A 13,163-nucleotide genomic window follows, 5' to 3' on the forward strand; every position below is an offset into this window, starting at 1 on the left:
GTGAGCTTCTCACTGCCTTGCTCCTGAAGCCCTTTCTTGGCTCAGCTCCTAGAAGCCCTCTCCAGCCTCCCTGGGCCTCCCTGGCCAGGTCTGCCTTCTCTGACCACTGAACAGTAAGCCGCCCAGGCAGGGCCTCATCTCCTCTCCCTTTAGCCTCACCCCTTGGATGCCTCACACGGGCCCAAGACTACACAGGCCACTGGTGTACAGAGGACTGATATCCACAGCTGGACTGCCAAGCCAATCTCTCCCCCAACACCACCCTTAGATTTCTCCAGGTGGATGTCACACAGATGCCCCAAACTCAACAGGGCCATAATGGGATTCCATCTGCTCTCCTTTTCCCCAAGCGTTTTTCATCTTGGTAAAGGCCACCACCGTCCATCCACCCTGTGGCTCAGACCTTCAAGTCACCCTTGATTGCTCTCTCACAGCTCTGTCCCACCAATGGGTAAAACCGCCTCCCACCCCTCCCCATGCTCCAGGCTCCACCCTGCCCAAGCCCTCATTGTTCCTTGCAGCCTCCCCTGCTCGCTGATTCTTCAAGCAGTCTACTGTCCTTGCAGCAGCCACAGGGGTCTTTTTAAAGTGACAATCAAGCGTCACTTGCTCATCACTTGCTTGCAGAGGCTTCTCAGATCACCCCACCTGCAGTGATGGCTCACCACCCAACCCTCCAGTCTTGGCATTATTTGCGTCCGTTTACTGTCGTGGGAACACAAGCTCTCATATTAGTACGGGCCTATGACTACCTGTCTCCTCATCTTTTCTTGGCTGCTGTATCTCCCACATCCAGAAAAGCGCCTGGCACACAGCCTGTGTTCAGTAAACAGTGGACTTAATGAATGAATAAACGGAGTTTCTCTTTTCCATCAAAATGATGAAAATGGGGTGCCTAGGTGGCTCAGCTGGTTAAGACGTCTGCCTTCCGCACAGGTCATGATCTCAGGGTCGTGGAATCGCGCCCCCAGTCGGGCTCCCTGCTCCGTGGGGGAGCCTGCTTCTCCCTCTCCCGGCTCCCCCCGCTTGTGCAGGTGCTGTCAAATAAATAAAATCTTAAAGAAAAAAAAAAAAACTGAAGAGGCCTTCTCCAGCCCGTTCACTTGCTCTGGCCGGTGTTGGCACTCTGGAGTTTTGGGTTCGAAGACTGTCCACAGGAGTCGCGTGGGGTCAAGCGGACTGCAGCGGGGGTACGGGGGTGGGGTGGTTGGACACAGTGCTGAGCGCCTCTTCTGTTAAGGGTCTGGTTGGCACTGTGCTTGGTTGTCAGTAGGAGAGAAGGACGGGACCAAGTGTTTGGCGGCGCTAGGTGGACTCACAGAGCCTCCGAGACCAGACTCGCCTTGGTTCCGCCTTGCCCACCGCCCAGCGTGACCCCGCCCCTTCCGGTCTCGCAGTTCCGCGATCTTTTCTCTTCTTCACGCGCGGAATAATCTCAGCCCCGCCCCCAAAGTCTTGTGGGTCCTCGCTATTGGTTCTCTCTAGCTTGCCGCGAAGCGACCCATTCCTCATTGGTCACACGTTCTCCCGCGCCGCGACGCCAGCCGTCACAACAACCGCCACGTGCTCAACCGTGGGGCCTGTTCTTTGGTCCCGAGTTCCGACCCGCCCACTCCCCTGTCCCGCCCCCGGCTTCCTGCTTCCTCCTTCTATTGGTTACCGGGCCCAGGGTCCCTCCCTCGACCCTGGGCGCGCGGCGCCTCCGACGTGGATTGGCCGAATTCGAGAGTGAGGCGGGCTTTGGAGGCGGGTTAAAGAGCGCGCAGCAGGTTGGGCCACGCGTGTCAAAGAAGTTTCAATGGCGTGGCAGGGGCTGATGGCCGAGTTCCTGCAGGTGCCCGCGGTGACGCGGGCCTACACCGCGGCCTGCGTCCTTACCACCGCTGCTGTGGTAAGCCGGCTAGACGGGTGGGGGCATCTCCATGGCTGCAGTCCGGGAGGGGTGTCGTCATGGTTACCGCTGCGTTCCCGGGGGCACCACCTGACGCGTCCCTGGTTCCACAGCAGCTGGAGCTCCTCAGCCCCTTCCAGCTCTATTTCAACCCACACCTCGTGTTCCGGAAGTTCCAGGTGAGGCGGCCCCGCCCATGGCACCTGACAGCCGGGCCCTGCCTGCCCTGTGCCTGACCTCCCGCCTTCCTTCCCATCTCTGTAGGTCTGGAGGCTCGTCACCAACTTCCTCTTCTTTGGGCCCCTGGGATTCAGCTTCTTCTTCAACATGCTCTTCGTGTATCCTGCGCCGCGCGGACCCAAGCGTGGGGCGGTGGGAGGGTCGCCGGGCTGGGGGATGCGCGCTGTGGGGAAACTGAGGTTCTGCCTGGTGGCACTTCCTTTACGGACGCCGCAGGTTCCGCTACTGCCGCATGCTGGAGGAGGGCTCGTTCCGCGGCCGCACGGCCGACTTCGTCTTTATGTTCCTTTTCGGGGGTGTCCTCATGACCGTATCCTTTCCTGGGCTGTGAAACTAAATGCCGCAGTGCCCCTGGTCCAGCCTGTGCTGGCCGGTGAGCGACAGAGTCGCTCCCTCCAGTTTAGGATTTATTTACCGCACATAGCGGCCTCAGCTCCGGATGTCAGCGCCAGCTCTTCAATGCTGTACACAAAATACCACAGGGCAATGTGCAGGGGAGCCAGGTGGCGTGCTTGGGGGCTGAGCCCTGCATGCCCATTGTCAGGAGAAACTGGGACCATGACGGGCAGTGTTTGGAGGTTGGGGGTGGACAAGAAGGGCAGATCACTTGTGGGGCCCGAGGCCACAATGTGGCCTTGATTGGAAGGGCACAGAGGGGTGATGAGGGAAGGGAAACTAGGGAGGATTCCAGGGCGTTAGCAAGTTGGAGGGGCCCTGGGCAGGACCTCTGAGGCCTGCACCAGGAGAAGGCCTCCAGCACCTTGACTCTGGCTCAGCTGCTGGGGCTCCTGGGCAGCCTGTTCTTCTTGGGCCAGGCACTCACAGTCATGCTGGTGTATGTATGGAGCCGCCGCAACCCCCAAGTGAGAGTCAACTTCTTTGGCCTCCTCACCTTCCAGGCACCATTCCTGCCCTGGGCGCTCATGGGTTTCTCTCTGCTGTTGGGCAACTCCATTCTCGTGGACCTGCTGGGTGAGCCTGCCTGTGCATCTGCCCTCCCCAAACAGGCCATCTGGTACCTGATGGTCTTTGGGAGGACTCTCATCTGTCCTCCCACTCCCTCTTCCGGACCTTCTAGCTCCTTTGTTCTCCCGGCCCCTGAACAACCCAGCCAGCTGTGGGCTCCCCATCTTCGGGTGTACTGATGCTCATGTGGGTCCTGACCAGGGGTGGGGATAGGTGTGTCAAGGTGCCAGCCTTGGCTCCTATTCCTCCCATGTTCTCAGGCCCTCCCCTCCCCAAGTCCTGCCCACTTCCGGGCCAGGTAAGCTTGTCCTTCAAGGTCAACCCTGTGCTGGCAGTCTGTGCAGAACATTGGGTACTCATACCCTGGGGCCTGAGGTTGCTTGGCCTGCCTGTGCATGGAGGCAGGGAGTAGGCTGTGAGGGCCTCGGGCTCTGGACCATGGAGAGTGGCCTCAGCCATCCAGGGTTCTCCTACAGGGATTGCTGTGGGCCACATTTACTACTTCCTAGAGGACGTCTTCCCCAACCAGCCTGGAGGCAAGAGGCTACTGCTGACCCCCAGTTTCCTGTGAGTGCTAGAGATAATTCTGCTACCCTCCCTCAGATGGTTCCCTACACCAGTGGGAACGCCCGCTGGCCTCAGCTCAGTGTGGGCCCCTCCCTACAGGAAGCTGCTACTGGATGCCCCACAGGAGGACCCCAATTACCTGCCCCTTCCAGAGGAGGAGCCAGGACCCCTGCAGCAATGACCCTACCCAGGGTCAGCCCCAACGGCCTGTTTTCCTGGCCTCTGGCAGGCCTCCATTCTACCCCTAACTCCTGATTGCAGGAGAGCAACCTGTCTTGCTGGAGACTGGGCTGGTGCCCAGAGCCCACCCAAATAAACAGAATGACCTGCATCTCATTGCCCGCAGCACTGGCTCCCTGCCTTGGCTGGCCACATCCTTCCACGCTGGGCAGGTGTTGCTGGCCTTGACCTAGGGCCACCAACCCTGGCCTGCCCTCTCAGACCAATTTAGGTGATAGGATGGGAGGCCCAAAGGGTGTCAAGAACCTGCCCACAGTTGCCCAGCAGCTTTGAGCTCACAGATGGCATACTCAGGATCACTCCAGTTTTGCCAACACCTTGATGGAGCCTTGGACAAATCCCACCTGCACTGGTCTCTGCTCCAGGCCAGGCAGCAAGGGGGTTGGCCAGGTCTCACTGGCTGGGGCTAGGACTGGGATGTCCCCGTCATGCCAGGCCTAGTCTGAAGGGGCCCCTGCGCATGGTACTCTCAGGCTGATGCCTCACTTGGCTCCTTCTGTCCCTCATGGGCAACAAGTGGACCTTTGCCCCACTTTCCAGCTGAGCAGCCAAGGGACTTGGCTGAGGCTCCATGGGGTCAGGTGGAGAGGGCCAGGACCGGGTTCCTCTGCTCTTTCTGCAACCCCAAAGCTTTGAGAAATTTCCACCTTGGCAGAGTTCTGCAAAGTTCTCTCCCTGATGTTTGTAGCTGAGGACCATGGGAACCTGATCTGATACCACACCTCACTTTTTTCTTTGGTAAAGCGGGTACCAGACAACCTGGCCAACTTTCCTCATTGCCCCAGACTAGTCAGAATTACAATTGATTCCTGGATGATCAGCAGCAAAGGCATTCCTCCAGCCCTAGGCTGTCACGTTCATGGATGACACAAGTATTCATCATGGAGTCTGACAATTTTGTAGGGAAACCGTGTGGAGTTGCAGCTGGCTCTGTAGGAGCACTGGGCTGCGTTGCCCAGAGGGGCTGAGGCGGGCAGTATTCGGTCCATCCCACCAGTTGCAGGGGCACATGGACCAAGCAAACCCTTCAGCAATGAAGCCCACTTGTCTCCAAGGCCAGGGGAGCCCGGTTCTGGAATCTTCCTCTTTGTTCAGGGCCTTTCAGTGAAGCCCAACTTTGCTCCAGCAAGTTCCATTCCTGGATGAAGGGCAGTTGGGCCTGAGTACAGACTCCCCAGGAGCTAGGAGCTGTCATGTCCCAGGACATGATCACAGGACCCCCAGCCCAGAGGGCCAGGCCCACCTACCCCTATATCCTGGCAACCAAGACCCCAATTCCTACCCAAGAGTTCTGCCCTTGGCCAGTGTGGGGCTCAGGTTGGGAGCCAGGTGGCACCATGCTCCTGCCATGCCCAGGGAGCAGAGCTGCCCTGACCCAACAAGGAAGACGCAGCAGCAGCTAATGGCAGCCACCCAGTGCTGGGGTCTGTTCTCTTTGGCAAGACTGCAGCCATGGGCCCAGTTCACCAAACACTGCTCGGCTCTGTGAGGAGACCCACACGTGCTACCCTTGTGGAGCCCACATGCCTTCTGTAGAGTGGGGACATTTCCCCATGAGACAAGGATGCAGAGCTGAGGAGAGGCCCAGGGCTGTGCCTCCCTTCTGGACACACCACAACCCCCCACCCCAGCCCCAGCAGGCGTGCTGCTCCACATGTCTTACTCCTTGACACTCACCGGAGAGAGCGGCTGGCCGGGCTCAAGGCTCCAGCGGGGGTGGAGCTGGAACAGGGTGGGGCTGTCACTGAAAGGTAAGCCGGCCCCCTGCCCTCTGAACCTCCTCATTTCTGTTTGTTGGAGGATGACACAGGCGGTGGGTAGTGGGCTGAGGGCCAGAGATGCAGCCTTATCAGCCCCCACTTGCCCGCCTGGGGCTCTGAGGCACAGAAGGGCGAGAGGCCTGGTGTGCTGGCCTTGGCCACACACCATCCAGCCAGACCCTGCTCCTCGTCCCCTTTCTTATTTTTATGCTACCACTTTGAAAAAATGGAACATGACCTGTTGTCTTTATTTAAAAACTGTTGCTTGCCCTACCTGGGGCTCCTATACAAAAACAAAACACAATCCAAAAATGAGGCCTCTTTCTGACCAGGGACTTGGGTGGGGACTGGGGCTCAGAAAGTGGAATGTGTGCCCAGGGAAGGGTGACCGGAAGCCCTCCCCACACCCCATGCTCCTCAGGATGGCCCCGGCCTGCCCCTTTGCCTCCCTCCTTGCCAGGAGATGAAGGAGAGGCGGTCCGATCTTCTGAACGCTCCGTGGGAGCCATGCACTGACAGGCTGGTTACCAGGCTGGAGCAGTGTTGGCAAGACGCCTCATACGCCTGCAGGAGGAGAGAAGGAGTAACCCAGAGCCCCCCAGGGATCTCGAGTGCAGCTGGGGGAGTGGGGACAGAGATAGGACATGGATGGAAAGAGGGAGGATCCCCAGCCCCACTTGGCCTGTGCCTGTCTGCTGCTGGAGGCCCTGAGTCTGCCCTCTCTCCAGCTTGTTCAGGTCCCGCCTACCTCTCCAGGGCTCCAGATGTATAGGTCTGGACTGTGGTCAGACCCAACCCAAGGGCTTATTTTTGTTCCCTGCAGGGAAACCCATCCAGGGGCCTGCCTTTGGCAACTCGGTTCCCCCCAAAACCAGGTCACCGCATCCCTCACCTGCCTTCAAGACAGTGCCTTTGGTCAGAGTCAGCTGTAAGGGGCCTGGAGGGGTGGGGGTGGGGATACCTCGTGTTCCTGTCCTGGTCGCGGATCTTCTTTTCCATCTCGGCGTCTGTCAGAGTCTCCAGCAGCGGGCACCACTGGTCAGCATCCCCTGTGTTCCGGATGGCAATCTCCACCGTGGGTAGGGGGTTCTCACTGTGGGCCAGGGTGGGGTGGGGTGGGGTGGGGGGTAGTGATTGCTGAGTTTACAGAGTAGCAGCTAGAAACGCCCCCAGAAACAGTGTCCACCCCCTGTCAGAATGCTGGAGCCAGGCTATGGCAGGAAGGCCCACGCCTTTCCTGCTACCTCCTCTGTCTCCTCCCTACTGGGCCATTTCCGTGCCTGGCTCCTCAGAACAGCACTCCTGAGAGGAGTGGCCTGGTCCTCACCTGTCACTCAGACCTCAAGGCAGAGTCACTGGAGATGCCAGGTCCCCCCCCCCACACACAACAATAGCCTCTCTTCAAAGCACTCTCAGACAGGCCCTTAATTGCTGCCTAGGTGTCTCTGTCTATAAGCCTGGGGAGGGCATTCCCCGTGACCAGCGTTGCTGGGGAGGTAGGGGAGGGCAGTCTATCCCACTCAGTATCCAGGGCCAGGACCCACCAGCCTTGATGCCTCATCCCACTGAAGGCCGCTGGGCCAGCCTATTCCTGAATATTCTGCACACTTGTCCTTCAGCCCACTTCACCGGCCCAACTAAGCCCCAGAGAACTGAGCTATTTGCCTAAGGTAGACCGTTGGGCCTGGGACCCTTGTCCCCAAATCACTACACTCCGTAGCCTCTCAATGACCACTCTGATGGCCACCTAAGCCCCTTCTTACCAAGGAGACACAGCATGGGTGTGGGGAGGGGGGAGGAGGAGACACCACGGGAAGGAGGACACAGCTGAGCTGCCACCTCTCCAGGCCTTGGTTTCCAAGCCTCAGAGCATGGCTCTCACAGGACCTCTCCCAGTCCCTGCCCCTGTCACCACCGCCGCCTCACCAGGCCCTTTTCTCTCTCCTCCACCTGGATGGCCTGCACCTGTCCCCCAAGGCTCAGCACCCCCAGAAGGCCAGCCCCCTCCACTGCAGTCCTACCACGTGTCTGCCCCCCTGCGGAACACTGTTCGCTCTGGTCGGGCATTGTTGGTTTTGATATTTCATCTGGAAACCAGGAACAATATCACAGCTGTGGGAACTTTTCAGAGCTTTGCTGTTATTTAAATCAGCCAATGTATGCCCACTATGTTGGCGTTGGGAAGGGGCTCCCCAGGGGCCAGGAGCCTTGTCACAGAGTCTCCCTGTAACCGGTGCTCAAGGTTGTGTAAGCGGCCCACTGGAGAGGAGCGTCCAATGGGCACATAACAGCTGAGGGCCAGCTCTGGCCTCCCTCGTGCTCTTCTCCTCATCCCAGAGTCTCAAGGAACACGAGCAGACATGGGGTTCACCTCCTGCTGCTGAAGCTAGTCCCCAAAACCTGAGTTTGTGCTGGTGACTCAGAGGCCAGTGGATGCACCAAGCCCCCACCCAAGGTTCCCCGAGGCCGAGCCTCCTCAGCAGCTCCTGACAGCTGTTCTGCAGCCAGGGCCATGGTTTGGCAATCCTAAACCACCCAGCCACAGACCCAAACATCATCCCGCACCTCAAGGCCTCCCAGCTGCCGCCTTCCTTGGGAGGACAGACATGAAAGGCGCCAAGCCCACGCTGAGGGGAGCAAAACATGTTTTCCTCTTAATTTAAACAAAAGCTCATGAGTAGGTTCTGGAGGCCCCTTTGTTTACCTCCCCTTGGCTCTGGGAAGATTCCACTCCTGTGGGTTTGTTCTAAAATAAGAACTGCTCGATCCAACCCTGTAAGAATGGGCTTTGGACCAGCAGGCCTGCCTCGGATCTGGGACAAACACAAAGGCGGGAGAGCCACCTTGCCTCGCACTCCTCCTCTGAGGGGATTCCACATCGCGGCTTCAAGGTCACCTGGAACCCCAGATGCTCCTACCTTCTTGCAGAGTCCAGGTGGGGACACAGAGCCCAGGCAGGGGAGGGCTGTGGCTGAGGTGACAGAGGGCCCTGGGCTGCAGCTTGTAGGGTTGTCTTGCTGTGATCTCACTTTTATGCCCTTGCATGACACAAAAGCCAGGAAACACTACTAGGCCCACTTCACAAATGAGAAGGACAGAGTCTTGGAGGGAAATGACCTGCCCATGGCTGCTCAACTGGGAGTGGGCAGGAGACAAAACCCGACACCACCCTCCTCTTCACGGTCAACGGATTTTTACATGGTGCAGAAGCCCATGCAGTGGGGAGAAAGCAGTCTTTCCAACATATGGTGCTGGGTTAGGCAGTGGTTTCATAGGTGTCACGTTAAAAAAAAGGACCATGGGGGCGCTGTGCTGACTCAGTCAGTGGAACATGCAACTCTTGACCTTGGGGCTGTGAGTTCGAACCCCACACTGGATATAGTGATTACTTAAAATCTTAAAAAAAAGCACAGGTAACAAAAGAAAAAATAAACTGGACTACATTAAAACTTAAAACTTCTGTGCTTCGGGGCACCTGGCTGGCTCAGTCGGTGCCACATGAGATTTTGGGTCTCCCGGTTGTAGGTTAAAGCCCCAGGTTGGGTGTGGAGATTACTGGGAAAAACAAAGCAACCAAACCAAAACAAAACAAATAACTAAATATAAAAAAAAAACAACAACAGAAAACTTTTGTGTTTTGAAGAACACTGTTATGAAAGTGGAAAGACAACCCCTAAAGTGGGAGAAAATATTTGCAAATCCTATCTCTGATAAGGACTCCTATCTAGAATATATAAAGAACACTTACAACTCAGTAATAAAAATGCAAATGACCCCATTAAAAAACAGGGGACCTGAGCAGCCATTTTGTCAAAGGCAATGTACAAAATGCCCAAGGTCATTAGTAGTCAGGGAAATGCAAATCCAAACCTCAGAGTTCCCCCTACCCCACTGCCCTAGGAGGGCTAGATTCAAAAGAGAGATACCAGAAGCCTGGCTCTGCTGGCCGGGAAGTAAAAAGGGGGGGGTGGGCGGCCCTCTGGAAAGCAGTCAGGCCCTCCCTCCAAGTGCTCAACACAGCTATCACATGACCCAGCAATTCCCCTCCTAGCACCTACCCAAGGGCACTGAAAAGAGGCACCGAAACAAAAATGAATGCTCACCCCACTACCCTTAACAATAGCCCCAAAGGGACAACAGCCCAACTGTCCCTCGACGGCTGACTGGGTAGATAAAATATGGTCCATCTGTACGACAAGATATCACTCAGCCCCCAAAAGGAACGAAGCTCTGATACAGGCTGCCACAGGGAGAAGCGACACTGAGAAGTCAGCCACAAAAGACCACGTGGCCTGGGATTCTATTTATATTGAGTACCCAGAAGAGGCAAGCTGATGGAAAGCAGATCAGTAGTCACCTGGGGCTGAGAGCCATGGGGGCAGGGCAATGGCAAAAGGGGGGGAGAGCTTGCTGGGGGTGACGAAAGGCTTGCCAGCTGTGACAGCTGGGGCTCTGCGGATCCTATAGAGCCCGTGCTAGCTGGCTGGACCGCACCATACATGCACTGTACCTCCAGGAAGTGGTTCTCAAAGCAGATAAGCAGGCAAGCAAATGCTGCCACCGGCAGGTGGGCAGAGTTCCAGGAGGAACCTGTGTGGCTCCTGGTCAACAAATCCAAAATGACCCTGGCATCTCCCAACCCTGATGTGCACCAGGACACTGCCTCTCTGTCCCCCATCGGGCCCAGCTCCCAAGTTCTCGGACCCCTCCCCCCGTCCCTGGCTTCCTCCTGGCCGGCACTCTGTCTTCCCTCCCCACCCTGGGGTCTCATGCTCCCTACCCCCGGCCTGCAGCCTCCAGTACTTTCAGTGGCCACACACAAGTCTCCTGTGCTGGACAGGACGCTATTTCTTCTCTGCACCCAGCTGCAGCCATGGGACTGGCCAGCAACTACACTGACACAACTTTCCCCACAGGTAGCAGCTTGCAGGTTTGGGTATCTGACAGCCTCCCATGTGCCAGTCAGCCCAGGCCCTTACCCTGGTGGAACCCTGTCCCCCTCCTGCTAGGAGTCTGGGGCCCTCTATTCATTTGCTACATGCCATGCTCCCTCCTCACACTTGCCCACATCAGGCCTGCCCATCCCATGGCTGGAGGGAAGCAGCCTGTCCTCTGGCCTAGCTCCTGAGACTTGTCTGCCTCTGCTCACACATGCCCCATGACCAGCAGCCTGCCCTGCTCCACTGTGGACACAATTCAGTGCCACCATCACTGCAGATGGATGCTGGGCTTGGTCCAGGGGCAGACAGACAGGACCAGCTGGTGGGAATTCAGAGCATTTATAACATGGGATGACAGAGGCCCCAGATTTCAAGCCCCTTTGAAGGCTTGAAATGTGACTCAGTGGTTGCCAAGCTTTGGGTGCAGCAGAGACCAGGCCCGGGCTCCTGATCCCACCCTCCACAGACCAAGTGGCCCCTGGCATTGGGGATGTGACAGCCCACTCTACTCCCACTACACAGCCTTTCCCCCAGAAAGACTGACACCAGGCTCCCTGGGGAGAGTCAAGAGCGGTCAGAGCTCCCAAAGGATGACGTGGTACAGCGGTGACAATGTGGGTCAGGGACAAGAGACAGAAGTTGCAATCCTCTCCCTTGACTGCTGTAGAAAGCCACAGTCGTCCCCTGGACGATGAAGCCTACGTTAAGCCAGCTTCTGACCCTAAGCTCCTGTTCCTGTCTTGCAAACTCTCTCCAGAGTGTCCAGCTGCCCACACCACACACAGCACACACGATAGGCCAGGCCTAGCATGAGGAGCGCAGGAGGCCTGGTCAGCTGGGAAGTCACAAGCAGCCGTCCCAATGCAAAAGAGACATTGGGGTGTCTCTCAGATCCAGATAGGCTGCGTCCCACCGGCCTGGCCTGCTGGGAAGGGGGTATGTGCTTACCCCGGTCTCCAGTCAGCGGCCCTGCCCTCCACCCCCAGGACAAGAAACCTGCACAATCAGCATGACAGCCTGCAGATCGCAGTGGACTGGGGCTCTGGAATGCTCCCCGTCCAGCCGGCTGGAACTTATTAAGTGGCTTCTGAGATGGGGGTATGGGGGCCGTCTATAAGTCCTGACCTGCCGCCACCAGGGACTCCAGAGGGGGCCTACTCTGGGAGCTGTCTGGCACACCACCAACGGCCTGAAGCCTCGGCAGGGGCTTTGGGAGGTTACCTGGGATCGCCCCGGGATCAAAGCAGGAGGACGCCACCACCCTCAGGGTCTTTCTTCTCTGAGCAGCATAAGCACCCCCAGCCCACAGCATCTGCTGGTCAGAATGTGGATTCTGACCCGATCAGCATCTGGGGGATGAGGTATCTGGGGTCGGTGTCACTCCCATGACCTGTACCACATCACCACTTCCCAGGACCTGGGGGAGGGGCACTCCAGCAAGTGAGGGCACCCCAGATCGGTCTTTCAGGCCCATCGGCCTTGGCTCAGGTACAGCACGAACGGACACGTAGGCCCACACCTCCAGCCGGACTCTCACAAGGGCCAGACGCCGCTGCCTCGCAGCTCATGGATGCCTCCTCCCAGGCAGGGCCTGGACCCTGTCTGTGCAGCAGGACCACCTGGACGGCAGGGCTGCTGGGAGGTTACGGGAGGGGACACATGTGCTGTCTCAGCCCAGATGCTGGGAGTGAAGGCAGCACTTGGACACCCCCCAGGAGCTCAGTGGTTTCCCAGGGCCAGGATCCTCAAGCCCCGAAAGTGTATGGTCATTCCTTCTCTCTTGCTCAGATTTACAGGAACCAGTCAGAAAGCAGTCAGTCTCCTGGGATTTCTGGGAAAATCAGCTGAGACACAAACATACTCACGAGCTCCGTTAACTGTCATATCTTTGCCAAAAGACCTTCGCACTGGCTCCTTATAGGCCATTTTAAGCTGCCATCCCTAAGTAATGATCACCAAATGTAGACAATGACAGTTATGAGCAGAATAAATGCTAACATCCTGTTTTGATGCAGGATACTCATCGCTACCCCCAGACTGCACTTTCTCAAGGGGAAAAGGAGCTCAGGGAACAGCTCCGCAGTGGGCAATCTCTACTCCCCGTGATCACTTGTCAACCCCACCCCCTACCAGGCCTGTACTCTGCACTCTGGGGCCACCATCAATGGGAAAGCCACATCTGCCTCTCCAGAAGCTGCCATCCCCTGGTCCACCCCCACACTACCACAAAGGACACAGGACTGGAATGTTCTGTTTACGCTTCCACCTTCATAGGCAGCCTGGATGTGGCTCTTTATCTTTCACGAACCCCAGTATGGGGTCCTGCTAATGGGGGCGCTCGACTAGCCTCTGACTTAACAATGGTAAGATATAATAGTAAAAATAAACTGCTGGAGATCCCTGACTCTCCCGAGGAGCAGCCCTTATTTGAGACAAAAGGCAAGTCCACCAGATGACAGTTCCTGGGGTGGGCAGTCCACCCCTGACGGAGGGAAGAGTCTGGGCAAAAGCACAGAGGTGGTGGGGCAGCAGTGTGTGGCCTTAGGTAGTTGGGGGGGG

At 57.4% G+C, this 13,163-nt stretch overlaps 2 protein-coding genes across 6 annotated transcripts in view; one reads left to right on the forward strand and one right to left on the reverse strand.

The window, feature by feature from the left end:
- Positions 1-1,735: 1,735 nt before the first annotated feature.
- Positions 1,736-3,995, forward strand: DERL3 (derlin 3). Of its 4 annotated transcripts, none has more exons than XM_046025101.1 (7): positions 1,736-1,891; positions 2,005-2,070; positions 2,156-2,229; positions 2,348-2,441; positions 2,908-3,103; positions 3,574-3,664; positions 3,740-3,995. In XM_046025101.1, the coding sequence occupies exons 1-7, from the start codon at positions 1,799-1,801 to the stop codon at positions 3,843-3,845; spliced, it is 720 nt and encodes a 239-aa protein (XP_045881057.1). In that variant the 5' UTR covers positions 1,736-1,798; the 3' UTR covers positions 3,846-3,995. The 4 variants fall into 4 exon arrangements, with proteins under 4 accessions (XP_045881057.1, XP_045881059.1, XP_045881058.1 ...); XM_046025103.1 differs by having other exon boundaries at positions 3,764-3,995; XM_046025102.1 differs by having other exon boundaries at positions 1,767-1,891; positions 2,008-2,070.
- A 1,886-nt stretch (positions 3,996-5,881) lies between these two features.
- The window catches only part of SMARCB1 (SWI/SNF related, matrix associated, actin dependent regulator of chromatin, subfamily b, member 1), a 36,819-nt gene continuing 29,537 nt past the window's right edge, over positions 5,882-13,163 (reverse strand). For both annotated transcript variants that reach the window (XM_046025099.1, XM_046025100.1), the window contains exons 8-9: positions 6,626-6,757; positions 5,882-6,228 (exon numbers count right to left, since the gene is read on the reverse strand). In XM_046025099.1, the coding sequence (XP_045881055.1) occupies positions 6,189-6,228; positions 6,626-6,757 (172 nt within the window). In that variant the 3' untranslated portion in view covers positions 5,882-6,188. The remainder of the gene's footprint in view (positions 6,229-6,625; positions 6,758-13,163) is intronic.

The sequence above is a fragment of the Meles meles genome, chromosome 12 (genome assembly GCF_922984935.1).
Source record: "Meles meles chromosome 12, mMelMel3.1 paternal haplotype, whole genome shotgun sequence".
NCBI lineage: Eukaryota > Metazoa > Chordata > Mammalia > Carnivora > Mustelidae > Meles > Meles meles.